The 14,143-nt window shown below is 39.2% G+C and overlaps 1 protein-coding gene across 1 annotated transcript in view; it reads left to right on the forward strand.

Moving 5' to 3' along the window:
- The window catches only part of ZC3H12B (zinc finger CCCH-type containing 12B), a 137,170-nt gene that overhangs the window by 101,443 nt on the left and 21,584 nt on the right, over positions 1 to 14,143 (forward strand). Inside the window, exon 2 of the mRNA XM_045995748.1 lies at positions 13,673 to 13,812. Within this exon, the coding sequence (XP_045851704.1) occupies positions 13,673 to 13,812 (140 nt within the window). The remainder of the gene's footprint in view (positions 1 to 13,672; positions 13,813 to 14,143) is intronic.

The following is a 14,143-nucleotide window of genomic DNA, read 5'->3' on the forward strand; positions in this document are numbered from 1 at the left end:
CAGGCCCATAACAAGCAAGGAAATTGAAGCAGTAATCAATAATTCCCAACAAACAAGAGTTCTGGGCCAGATGATTCCCAGGGGAAATCTACAAAATATATTTTTAAAGATTTTATTTATTTATTTGACAGAGAGAGATCACAAGTAGGCAGAAAAGCAGGAAGAGAGAGAGAGAGGAGGAAGAAGGCTCCTTGCTGAGCAGAGAGCCCGATGTGGGACTTGATCCTAGGACCCTGAGATCATGACCTGAGTTGAAGGCAGAGGCTTAACCCACTGAGCCACCAAGGCACCCTAAAAAGTATTTAAAGGAGAAATAATACTTCTTTTTCTGAAGCTGTTTCAAAAAATAGAAATGGAAGGAATATATCCAAACTCATTCTATGAGGCCAGGATAGCCTTCATCCCAAAACCAGACAAAGACCCCAGCAAAAAGGAGAATTGCAAACCAATAACCTTAATGAACATGGATGTCAAAATACTAACCAAGATATGAGCCAATAGGATCCAACAGCACATTAAAAATGTTACTCATCAGGACTAAGTGGAATTTATTCCTGGGCTGCAAGGTGGTTCAACATTCACAAATTAATCAATGTGATATATCACAATAATAAAAGAAGGGACAAGAACCATATGATCTTATTGATGCAGAAAAAGCACTTGATAAAATATAGCATCCTTTCTTGATTAAAACTCTCCAAAGTGTAGGGATAGAGGGAACATGCCTCCATATAATAATCCATATTATAAAACTCATCTACAAAAAGCCCACAGCAAATATCACTCTCAATGGGGAAAAATAAAACTTTTCCCCTAAGGTCAGGGACATGACAGTGATGTCCACTTTCATCTCTGTTGTTAACATAGTACTAGAGATTCTAGCCTCCACAATCAGACAACCAAAAGAAATAAAAGGCATTCAAATTAGCAAAATAGAAGTCAAAAGTCTTGGAGGCAGTCAAGATGGCAGGGAAGTAGTAGGAGGCGCCGTTTCAACCTGTACCCTAAAAGTGAGCTGATTACCAAAGAACTCCGATCACCCATGAAATCAGCCTGAGATCACAATTATACATGTCTGGATCTCTACAGGAGTGGAAGACGCCAGTGGGCAGGTAAAGCAGAGTGGGAACATCAGACTGATATCAGAAGATAAACAAAAGGGGGAGGGAGCCACCAGAGGCCACCAATTGGAAAGTAATACCCCAATATGAGAGGGCCCTGTGTCTGAGGACCAGCATTAACTTGGAGTCTGGTTGAAAGCACTCTAAAAAGAGCAAAGGATCACGGGGGGAAATTGTGAGAATCGGGGTGGTTAGGGACAGGGGCTTAAGTCCCTGGATCCAGGACAGCCGCCACTGGTGCTGAGCCAGAGAGAGTGTGGTGGAGAAACCAGGTCTTGGTCCCTGAGCCACCAGCTAGACTGAGCCACCAGCGCACCCTAGAACGCGTGGGATCTGGCTTTCATGAGGGGCTGGGAGCCTCGCCAGACAGCGTTCCTGAGATGTGTGTGCCCCACACCCTCCCTGAGAGAGGTGCGGGCAAGCATTAGCCTGGAGCTCTTAGACCCGTGTGGAGGGATCAGAGCCTGAGACTTGCGTGCCCCACACCCTCCCCTGGGAGAGGTGCTCACAGGTGCTAGCCGGGAGCTCTGGGACCCGCAAAAACCAGGCACTCACAGCCCAGGCCAGTGGGAAAATCTCAGTGTGTGATCATTGCTTGGAACCTCTCTGGTGGTCTGGAGCTTCCAAGACAGTTGCCACTGCCATGGTTTGGGGTACATGGAGGAGATCCTGCATCCCCAGGGACCGTGACTCGGAACCTACTCTGCTAGGAGCTCTGCAGAGCATTCTGAGGCTTCTCTCTGAGAGGGAGGTCGGGGTGCAGTTTGCTCTCCTCTAAACCTCCAAAAACCATCAAAAGCTGTCAAGGCGAGAGAAAACAGATGAACAAACATAAAAACCTTCAGAGAACAAAAGCCTGAAAAAAATGGTTTCCTCAGAGGCCACCCCCTTCAGGGGTCGGGAGGACTTAACTCAGGGAACATCATTGACTGAAAAACCACGTGGGAGGCCCCTCCCCCAGAAAGCCAACCAGGAAGGAAGAAAAAAAAAAAAGACAACAAGAGAACAACCACCACTACTTCATAGATACAACTTTTATTTTTAACACTTTACCACTATTCTGGTTCATTTTTTATACATATATATAATTTTTTAAACTATTTACCATCACAGTGAGATGTCCAGTCAAATTCCTTAATAAACATCAAATTCCTTAATAACCTTCTAACCTAAACTTTTTTTTTTATTATTTGTTTATTTACAGCATAACAGTGTTCATTGTTTTGGCATCACACCCAGTGCTCCATGCAGTACGTGCTCTCCCTATTACCCACCACCTGGTTCCTCAACCTCCCACCCCCCCCACCCCCCTGCCGCCCCTTCATAACCCTCTGGTTGTTTTTCAGAGTCCATAGTCTCTCATGGTTCATCTCCCCTTCCAGTTTCCCTCAACTCCCTCTCCTCTCCATCTCCCCATGTCCTCCATGTTATTTGTTATGCTCCACAAATAAGTGAGACCATATGATACTTGACTCTCTCTGCTTGACTTATTTCGCTCAGCATAATTTCTTCCAGACCCGTCCATGTTGCTACAAAAGTTGGGTATTCGTCCTTTCTGATGGAGGCATAATACTCCATTGTGTATATGGACCACATCTTCCTTATCCATTCATCCGTTGAAGGGCATCTTGGTTCTTTCCACAGTTTGGCGACCGTAGCCATTGCTGCAATAAACATTGGGGTAAAAATGGCTCTTCTTTTCACTACATCTGTATCTTTGGGGTAAATACCGAGCAGTGCAATTGCAGATTCATAGGGAAGCTCTATTTTTAATTTCTTCAGGAATCTCCACACTGTTCTCCAAAGTGGCTGCACTAACTTGCATTCCCACCAACAGTGGAAGAGGGTTCCCCTTTCTCCACATCCTCTCCAACACACGTTGTTTCCTGTCTTGCTAATTTTGGCCATTCTAACTGGTGTTAGGTGGTATCTCAATGTTGTTTTAATTTGAATCTCCCTGATGGCTAGCGATAATGAACATTTTTTCATGTGTCTGATAGCCATTTGTATGTCTTCATTGGAGAAGTGTCTGTTCATATCTTCTGCCCATTTTTTGATATGATTATCTGTTTTGTGTGTGTTGAGTTTGAGAAGTTCTTTATAGATCCTGGATATCAACCTTTTGTCTGTACTGTCATTTGCAAATATCTTCTCCCATTCCGTGGGTTGCCTCTTTGTTTTGTTGACTGTTTCCTTTGCTGTGCAGAAGCTTTTGATCTTGATGAAGTCCCTACAAGTTCATTTTTGTTTTTGTTTCCTTGGCCTTTGGAGACATATCTTGAAAGAAGTTGCTGTGGCTGATATCGAAGAGGTTACTGCCTATGTTCTCCTCTAGGATTCTGATAGATTCCTGTCTCACGTTGAGGTCTTTTATCCATTTTGAGTTTATCTTTGTGTACGGTGTAAGAGAATGGTCGAGTTTCATTCTTCTACATATCGCTGTCCAGTTTTCCCAGCACCATTTATTGAAGAGACTGTCTTTTTTCCCATTGAATATTTTTTCCTGTTTTGTCGAAGATTATTTGACCATGGAGTTGAGGGTCCATATCTGGGCTCTCCACTCTGTTCCACTGGTCTATGTGTCTGTTTTTATGCCAGTACCACGCTGTCTTGGTGATCACAGCTTTGTAGTAAAGCTTGAAATCGGGTAACGTGATGCCGCCAGTTTTGTTTTTGTTTTTCAACATTTCCTTAGCAATTCGGGGTCTCTTCTGGCTCCATACAAATTTTAGGATTATTTGCTCCAGCTCTTTGAAAAATACCGGTGGAATTTTGATCGGAATGGCATTAAAAGTATAGATTTCTCTAGGCAGTATAGACATTTTAACAATGTTTATTCTTCCAATCCAAGAGCATGGAACAGTCTTCCATCTTTTTGTGTCTTCTTCAATTTCTTTCATGAGTGTTCTGTAGTTCCTCGAGTACAGGTCCTTTACTTCTTTGGTTAGGTAACCTAAACTTTTTGATACATATACCTGTGCTTTTCTTTTGCTTTTCTATTTTTTTAATTTTTTTTTAAATTTTTGTTTAGTTTAGTTTAGTTTATTCTTTTTTAATTTTTATTTTCTAATATACATATACAGTTAAACTTCAAGGTAATCCGCTTTCCCCAATGAATGCTACGCCTATAGGTAAACCAATTTTTAATCCCACTTTATCTTAGGAAAGTTGAGTCCTTTAACAAAGACATCAAGATACATCCAGGAAGAATCAAAATAACCTTCCTCGCCCACACTGAGAATTTATAACCACTCTCCCATCTTTTCCTTCTGCCAGTGTTTCTGTGTATTTGTGTTTGCCCTGATAGTATATAAATCTTATACTTGGGGTTCTTTTTGACGAGGTTCTTTATTTTTTTGCTTTTATATATATATATTTTTCTCTTGTCATATACTTTTATCAGTCTTTTTGTTTGCCTGTTTTTGTTTGTATACTTCATAAATCCTACCTTGGGGCCCATTTGGGCTGAACCTTCTCTTTTATCTTCCCTTTTTTTTCATTTCTCTCTCTCTCTCTCTCTCTTTTTCTTTTCTTTTTTCTCTCATTTGGGTGGGGAATCCTGATTGCACAGAAGCGTTCCAGGGTGCACCTTGACTGCACCACAGTTGATACATCCAGCTACATCCGTTTAGTCATCTCTCACCAAAATGACTAGGAGGAGGAATGCCCAACAGAAGAAAAATACAGAGGGTGGACCTTCTGCAACAGAGCTAATGGCTATCAACATAGACAATATGTCGGAAAAGGAATTCAGGCTAACAATTATCCAGGCAATAGCTAGGTTGGAGAAAGCCATGGATGACCAATGGAATTGATTAGGGCAGAACTGAAAGCCAACAGGGATGATGTTCAAAATGCTTTCAATGACTTGCAATCTAATCTAAATTCTCTAAAAGCCAGGGTAACTGAGACAGAAGATAGAATTTGTGATCTGCAGGACAAACAGATAGAGAGATAGGATCAGGAGGAAGCCTGGAACAAACAGCTCAGAAGCCACAAAAACAGAATCAGGGAAATAAATGATGCCATGAAACATTCCAACATCAGAATTATTGGAATCCCTGAAGGGGAGGAGAAAGAAAGAAGTCTAGAAGATATAGTGGAACAAGTTGTCTATGAAAATTTTCCCAATCTCATGAATGGAAACAACGTTCAAGTACTCGAGGCAGAACAGTTTCCCCCCAAGATTTTAGATTCTCAAAAGTCCTCAAGACACCTGATAGTGAGAATGAAGAATTATAATTGTTGGCAGACCCTCTTGAAAGCAGCTAGGACAAAGAAGCTCCTTACATACAGAGGAAAGCCCATTAGAATAATGTCAGACTTGTCCATAGAGACCTGGCAAGCCAGGAAGGGCTGGCCAAAATATATTCAGGGCACTAAATGAGAAGAACATGCAGCCAAGAATACTTTATCCAGCAAGACTGACATTCAAAATGGATGGAGAGATAAAGAGTTTCCAAGACTGGCAAGGCTTAAAAGACTATGCAACCACAAAGCCGACACTGCAGGAAATATTAAGGGGGGGTTCTATAAAAGAGAAAAAATCCTAATATCATTGAACAGAAATATAGAGACAATCTACAGATGGAAAGACTTCAAAGGTAACACGATGTCAATAAAAATATATCTATCAATAATCACTCTCAATGAGAAGTCAAAGTCTCACTCATCACAGATGACATGAGACTGTACATGGAACACCCAATAGACTCCACCCCAAAATTGTGAGAACTCATACAACAATTCAGCAACGTGGCAGACAATAAAATCATTGCATAGAAATTAGTTTCATTTCTTTACACTAACAATGAGGCAGATGAAAGATAAATTAAGGAATTAATCCTATTTGCAATTGAACCAAAAAACATAAGATTTTGGTTAGGAATAAACCTAATTTAAGAGGTAAAGGGTCTGTACTCTAAAAGCTACAGAACACTTATGAAAGAAATTGAGATAGACATGAAGAAATGGAAAAACATTCCATGTTCATGGTTTGGAACAACAAATATTGTTAAAATATCTATGCTACCCAGAGCAATCTACATATTCAATGCAATCCCTATCAAAATGAGATCTACATTTTTCACAGAGCTGGAACAAATAATCCTAAAACATGTATGGAACCAGAAAAGACCCAAATAGCCAGAGGAATGTTGAAAAAGGAAACCAGAACTCATGGCATCACAATGTCTCACTCACTTCAGGCTATATTAAAAGGTTGTGATCATCAATACAGTATGGTACTGGCACAAAAACAGAGACATAGTTCAGTGGAAGAGACAGAGAACAAGAAATGGAACCTCAACTCTATGGTCAACTAATCTTTGACAAAACAGGAAAGAACATCCAAAGGGAAAAAAGAATAGACTCTTCAATAAATGGTGCTGGGAATACTTGACAGCCACATGCAGAAGAATAAACTGGACCAGTCTTTTACACCATACGCCAAGATAAACTCAAAATGGCTGAAAGGTCTAATGGTGAGACAGGAATCCCTCAATATCCTAGAAGAGAACACAGGCAACAACGTCTTCAATCTCAGCCACAGCAAATTCTTGCTAGACACCTCTCCAAAGTCTAGGTAAAAAAAAGCAAAAATGAAGTTTTGGGACTTCATCAAGATAAAAAGTTTCTGCACAGCAAAGGAAACAGTCAACTTTTAAACTTTTTAGTTTAAAAGCAACCTACAGAATGAGAGAAGATATTTGAAAATGACATACCTGATAAAGAGTGGGTATCCAAGGTCTATAAAGAACTCAAACCACTCACTGAAAAAAAAAATAATTGAATTATGAAATGGGCAGAAGACATGAACAGACATTTCTCCAAAGAAGACATATAAATAGCCAGCAAAGACAAGAAAATATGGTCCATATCACTTGCCATCAGGGAAATACAGCAGTCAGAATGACTAAAATCAATAAGACAGGAAACAACAAATGTTGGTGAGAGTGTGGAGAAAGGGGAACTGTCCTACACCATTTGTGAGCATGCAAGTTGGTATAGCCACTTTGGAAAACAATATGGAGTTTCCTCAAGAAGTAAAAAATAGAGACACCCTATGGCCCAGGAATTGTGCTATTGGGTATTTACCCTAATGTTACAAATGCAGTGATCTTCAGAGCACCTTCAGGAGCACCTATACCCCAATGTTCATAGCAGCAATTTTCACAATAGTCAAACTGTGGAAAGAGCCAGGATGTCTAACAGTAGATGAATGGTTAAAGAAGGTGTAGTATATATGTGCAGTGTAATATTACTCAATCTTCAGAAAGGATATTTACTCTTTGCATGGATGTGGATGGAACTGGAGGGTATTATGCTGAGTGAAATATGTCAGTCAGAGGAAGAAAATTATCATTTGTTTTCACACATTTGTGGGATATAGGAAATAGCCCAGAGAATCATATGAGAGGGGTGGGTAAAGTAAATTGAAGTCATCAGAGAGGGAGAAAAACCATGAGAGACTCTTAAATGTAGGAAATAAACTGAGGGTTCCTAGAGGGGATGTGAGTGAGGGGATGGAATTAGGTGATGCATATTACAGAGGGCATATGATGTGATGAGCACTGGGTATTATAACAACTGATAAAGTGTTGAACACTTCATCTGAAACTAATGATGTATTACTATGTTGGCTACTTGAATTTAAGCTAAAAAAATACAAATCCATTACATTTTCAGATTGTACTTTAGTATCAGTGAGTTTGATTTGCTGACTCTGATTGTCTTCATTGGTATCAATATTCATGTAAATGATAATCAAGTCTTAAAAGCTGGTACACATGGATAAGTAAATAAACAACTCCACACTGAGGAAAAAATAAAGAAGGAGGAGGAGGAGGAGAAAGAGGAGGAGGAAACCCTAGGAATAGCACCAACTTCTTCAACTCTGAGCCGTCCCAGTTGCCTTGCCATTTACTTTTGAAGAAAATCCTAATTAAAATGACTGAATCATTAATCAAAATTATGGCTAGAAAGGCTCTGCAGAAAAATTTTAAGTGCTCAGTGTAGCACATCTCTGGTCCATTCCACTTCTTCAAAGCTTAGCAATTTTAAGCCACAACTTCTGGCCAGAATAAGGACAAATACCAATGTACTTCCCACTTCAAGATAATTCCTATCACATGGTTAGTTTCTTGGAAATTTCTTCCCACCCTGTAGCTACAGCAGAATTTCTTGTATTAATATAAATCTAATTTCACTTTAGAATATGACTGGTAAGTTGCTTACTGTCCAACACAGATACTTATCACCTCCCTTTTTGTTTGCATTTTTAAAAAGGAGTTATTTTAGATATTATTAGGGTTAACATAACATGAGATTTATTTGTCTTCAAAATACCTTTATAAAATTAACTCTAAAAATTTATCATTTTTATTCATTAATTCTAACTTAACTACAGGGTCCCTACTCCTTAATTCTGTAAAAATAAAATCTTAAATTCAAAAAAGGATTAAACAAATAAATGAAAGTCTCTGCTTTCTTCTATGTGGTAGAAAAACCAATTATGTTTCTTGCTCTGAAGAGAAATGGCTTTATGAAAAAAAAGTCATATAGTGCCCAGGGCCTGGCACTTCAGGGACTGTCTCTGGTGTGTGCAGCATTTACTCTGCTATCGTGTTTTGGCTTTTCTATCCAACAGATCAGTCATCTGCAGAGGCTTTCCTTGCTTGCTGCGGATAGTGTTTGATCTTTGGCCAGAATGTTGTGAGTTTTAACTAGGTGTGCTCTCATCTGCTTGTTAAATGAGAACGGATACTGCTTTCGCTAGAACTGAAGCCCTGCAAAACTCTCTGGTCAAAAGATGTGGTGTGGGCAAGGGTTTCTGCTGGTCCTCTGGGAAGGGAGTCTTATGTGTTGGGCCTGAAGTAAGCTTGACTGAGAAGGGTGGTCCCTCCAGAGCACAGGGGTGTGGAACTTGGGATAAGTAAGTTAGGCAGTTTGTGTTGGCATTTTGCTGCTTCCCACAGGTGGCTCTGTGTTTATGGTGAGGATTCAAGTGTGAGAAATGGCACCAGCCAGCTCTGTTGTCCCTGGAGAGACATCTCTGAACACTGCCTCTCAGGGAAGCACTCTGAGAAGAGTGAATAATCTCTCTACTTGTGTCCCAGCTTTTTTCAGATCACTTGCTTCCAGGTTTTTTGTCTGTCTTTTCACCAGGAGCAGTGCAGTGCCCTCCAGGCTCTCTGCCAGCCAATCATGCTGACCTTCAAAACTCCAGTCTTTATATTTTTTTTTATTTAAATTCAATTATCCAAAAACTCCAGTATTCAGAGATGTGATGTGGGCAAATCTTTGTGCTGATCTTCTAGGGGAGGGTTCTGCCAAGTCTCACTGTGTTCTTCAACTTTTCTTTCCAGCCTGGTGAGCATCTTTGCAATCATTACTTTAAATTCCTTATCAGGCATATTGCTTGTCTCCATTTCATTTAGTTCTTTTTCTGAAGTTTTGTCTTACTTTTTCTTTTAAAGCATACTACTCTGTCTCTACCATTTTTCTTGACTCTCTGTGTTTGTTTTTATGGATTAAGCAGGACAGCTACTTCTCCTAAATGTAAAGGAATCTCCTTGTGTATGGTTGTTTCCTTTGTAGTATATGTGTATTTAGTGACTTTTTCTGGTTGGGTGAAGCTGTGGCTGGTATGGGCTGGAGGTTCTGGGGCCCTCCACATTAAGAGCACCTTGGAAGGGCAGCTAAAGTTGAAGGGGGTGCAGAGGGTGTTGATCAGTGCAGTCCCTGGGTTCTTCATGCATTGGTTGCCCTGGCAAGACAGCTAAGGCTAAAGTAGGTGTAAACTAGCATCTCCCGGTGCTCTCCCCATAGATGGTGTCCTGGAGGGGTCCTGGAGCTGAGGTGACCTGTGGCCCGGGAGGTCCCATGGCTCTCCATTCAGTAAGTACCCAGGCAGTACAACTAAAGCTGAAGTGGATGTAGGCTGGGAGACCCCAGGGCTTTCTGTGAAGAATGCAACCTGGAAGAAAGCTGAAGCTTAAATGTATGCAAGCCAGGGTGTCCTGGAATTGTCTGTGCAGAGGATATACTAGTGGAGTGGTTGGCACTGAGGTGGTACAGAGCCCAGGAGGTTCCTGCAATCTCTACACAAAGGATACCCTGACAGGATAGCTAAAAGTAAAGTGGGTGCAAGCTGGGAGGACCTGGAGCTCTTTGCACAGAAGGTATATTGTCAGGATAGCTGAAACTGAAGTGGATACAAAGTGATGTGGGCCTGGAATGTTCTGGTGTGCTTTGCACCTGTGGCCACTTGTGGGGGCTGGCTATGGCTGATATGGGCTAGGGGCCCAGGGCTCCTTACTAGGGTTTTCTGAGGCAGCAAGCCAGCTATGGAAACCAGACCCTGCTCTTACCTGTTCTTTTAACATGGAGGGGGAGCATAAACCCAAATGTTCTCCAGTCCTTCTGACTTAGAATTCTTTCAGCTCATTTGGCCTTTGAAATTACACCTTTTTTTTTTTTGCCCCAGAGCTACCGGGGCTGGTGTAGGCTTGTGGACCATGGGGTCACTGAGGCGGCAAGCTAGCTATGCATCAGGATGTTGCCTTATTTTGCACTTTCAAGTGAGAACTAAACCATGCTTTTCTCCAGTTTTTCTGACCTGGAGCAGCTCCTCTGCTCCTCTGTCATTTGGCTGAATTCTAGTGCTGTATCTTTTATATATGGTAGTTGCTTTTTTAAACCACAGTGTGTGTGTGTGTGTGTGTGTGTGTGTGTGTGTGTGTGTGTGTGTGTGTGTGTGTTTTCCCTGTGCCCAAGGACAGAAGACTCTGTCCTTAGTCCTTACCTTAGTAAAGTACCTTAGTATTACCACTTTTCAATGTTGTTTGCAGTGTCAGAAGTGGGAGTTCCCTTTATTACAATGTGTTCATCTCTTTCTTCTCTTTGGCCATTCTATCTTTTGTTGTGTAGAGGCAGTTCAGTCAGCCCTAAGTCCTTCTTCAAGAGGAATTGTTCTATAAATCAGTGTAATTTGGTATGTTCCTTGGAGGAAGTAAGTTCAGGGTCTTCCTATGTAGTCATCTTGGACCAGACACTATCTCTAGGAATTTACCCATTTCTTCTAGGTTGTTTAGTATGTTGTCATATAATAACATGGTGAAAAATATTTTATAGTGAAAACCATTTTCATAGTGGAAATATTTTATTTATTAAAGTATTGTTGAAACACAATGTTACATTAGTTTTAAGTGTACAATATAGTGTCTGGACAACTATATTCTCACCGCAAGTATAGTTACCATCTGTCTCCATACAATGTTAGCACAATACCACTGACTATATTCCCTATGCTATGCCTTTCATCCCCATGACTTACTTTTTTCATAACTGGAGGCTTGTATTTTCCACTTCCCTTCACCCATTTTGACCACTCTCCCCTCTGGCAACCACCAATTTACTCTTGGTATTTATGGGCTTATTTATGCTTTGTTTATTTTTGTTTTGTTTTTTGGATTTCACATATAAATAAAATTATATAGTACTTGTCTTTCTCTGTCTCACTTATTTATGGTCTAACTTGTTTATGGTTTTAGACTGTATTTGGAAGGACACACTTTATAGCACTGCCAGGTCATGTGAAATGAAATCCTATCCCTTTCCTCCAAATTCCACCTCTATTGGCAATTCTGATGATTTTTCCTGAGTTCATATTATTCTCATACTTACCAGCACTATAGCAGTGGGCAAAATAACACCTGGGCATCTTCCCTACCTGTCTGTTTCATGCTGGGCTCATCCACTATTAACTCTTTAAGACCCATAGGCTGTCCCAATTTACCCATTGTTCAACTTTTTAGAAGCAATCAGCATGGTAGCTGTTTCTAAGGCTACCTTGGAGTGTATTGGCAGTTAAATATATTTCCTTTCCTTTTTTTTCTCAAGTGCTTTGACTTTTAGTAATGTACTGTAATTGCTTTATGAGACTTACTGGACACTTAGACATGATTAATATGTGTTTAGAAATGTTAGGAAAATACTGAATATTTTTTTGTCGTGTGCCTCAAGAGTGATTAAGACACTGGGAAGTCTTGCAATATATGTATTAATGGGGCCTCTGAGATTATGTATTAATTCACCCAAAGGGAACAATACAATTGGAGCTAATTTCTCTTGTAGTTGAGTACTAGTGAGAAGGTAAGAAATCTAAAGAAGGAGACCCCATTATATTGTCATAATTAGCTTCATATTGTCTTAATTAGCTTTCTAATCAGCCTTGACAGGCAATATCCTCTTTATTATACTAGAATTTGTACATGTAATGTATGCCAATTTGTTTTACCATCCAAACTGTTTAATAACTGTAATTTAGTGTGGTTTATATTTATGTTAGAATACCAAACTATGTGTTAAGAGGTCAGAATTTTCACAGGCAAACTAGGCACAAATTTAGTACACTCTTTGTAACTTTTTAAGACAATGGCAATAAATATATCTCTCCCCAATTCATCTGTTAATTTTCCCTCTTCAAATTTTTGATCAAATTTCTGTTTGATTTTTAAGTTTTTACAATGTTTATGTCTACAAATAATTATGATAAAATGTCTGATCTTTTTATATCATGTTATAATTATAAAAGCAATACTTAATATTTTAAAGAAATTTTGGAATAAAGAAAATAAATCACTTATAATCCTCTCATAGAATAATTCTCTCATTAATATTTTGATGTATCTATTTTTTAGCATTTTTTCTAAATTTATATATAGACATTCTTCTACAAAATTGGGATTACATTATATAGAGTCTGTATCCCTTTTCCCTTTAGCATTATATTGTGAGCATTACCCACATCCTAAAATTTTAAAATAATGTGATTTTTATTGGTAAATTATATTTAATTAAATGTGATAACTATTTTTAGTCAGAATTTATGTGTATCTTTCCTGCTGTCAATATCATTTTTTAAACTTTAATATATGTGCTTAAAACTTATCTCCAACTAATCCTCCATATAAATTATCTAAACCTCTGGTGACACCTCTTCTTTGCTCATCTGTTTTGAATATCTGAATATTCTAAAATAAAGTGGTATTGGACATAGAGAGAGAAGAGAGAAAATTGAAGTAGTGGTAGGAAATAGTCATCAGGGTTGCTATAAATTGGGAATTGTTATTAACCATCTGTGGCCTTAATAACAGTGGAAATATTTATAATGATTGAATAAAAAAGAGATTCATTTATTGTTTCTAAAAATGCATTTTTGAGCACCTGGGAGGCTCAGTCAGTTCAGTGTCTTCCTTCAGCTTAAGTTATGATCCTAGGGTCCTGGGATTGAGCCTGGCATCAGACTCACTGCTCAGTGAGGAGCTTGCTTCTCCCTCTCCCCCTGCCTGCTGCTCCCCCTATTTGTGCTCTCTTTCTGTGTCAAATAACTAAATAAAATCCTTAAAAAAGTGAAAATACATTTTTGACATCATCAAGAAATAAAATATCTATTGTTAATGTCTTGGTACTAAGAAAAAGACTGTTTGGGGTATTTCTTTGCTACTTATTGTTGATCCTTTACCCTTTCATTCTCTATCTTCCTAAAGCCATGGGAATAAAGAAGAGTTCTCCTGCAGAGGAATACAACTTGCTGTGGACTGGTTTCTAGACAAAGGCCATAAAGATATTACTGTATTTGTGCCTGCATGGCGAAAGGAGCAATCCCGCCCTGATGCACCAATTACAGGTACTATTTCAAATAAGACATTTATTCTCATCCAGAGGAAAAGCTAGCAAGATAGTTTAGGGAGAGGTTGATGGCCCAACTTAATTATTTTTCTAAGTTTATTAAGTATTCTTAAAATGTCTTGTATTAAGTAGATTTTTAAACATGATTTTTCATGATCCAAATAAAACCATTATTGTGTTGTGGCATATGGCAGTTAAATTGAGACAACTTCAATTCAGCAAGGAATAAAGCAAGCAGTTGGAAAATAAAATGAGTGCTTTCTATTTGACAATAGACTTCAGACTAAAGAGGGATGAATCTGGTTATGAGTGCGACTGTGTTTTCCAAA

This window comes from Meles meles, chromosome X, assembly GCF_922984935.1.
Source record: "Meles meles chromosome X, mMelMel3.1 paternal haplotype, whole genome shotgun sequence".
Taxonomy (NCBI): domain Eukaryota; kingdom Metazoa; phylum Chordata; class Mammalia; order Carnivora; family Mustelidae; genus Meles; species Meles meles.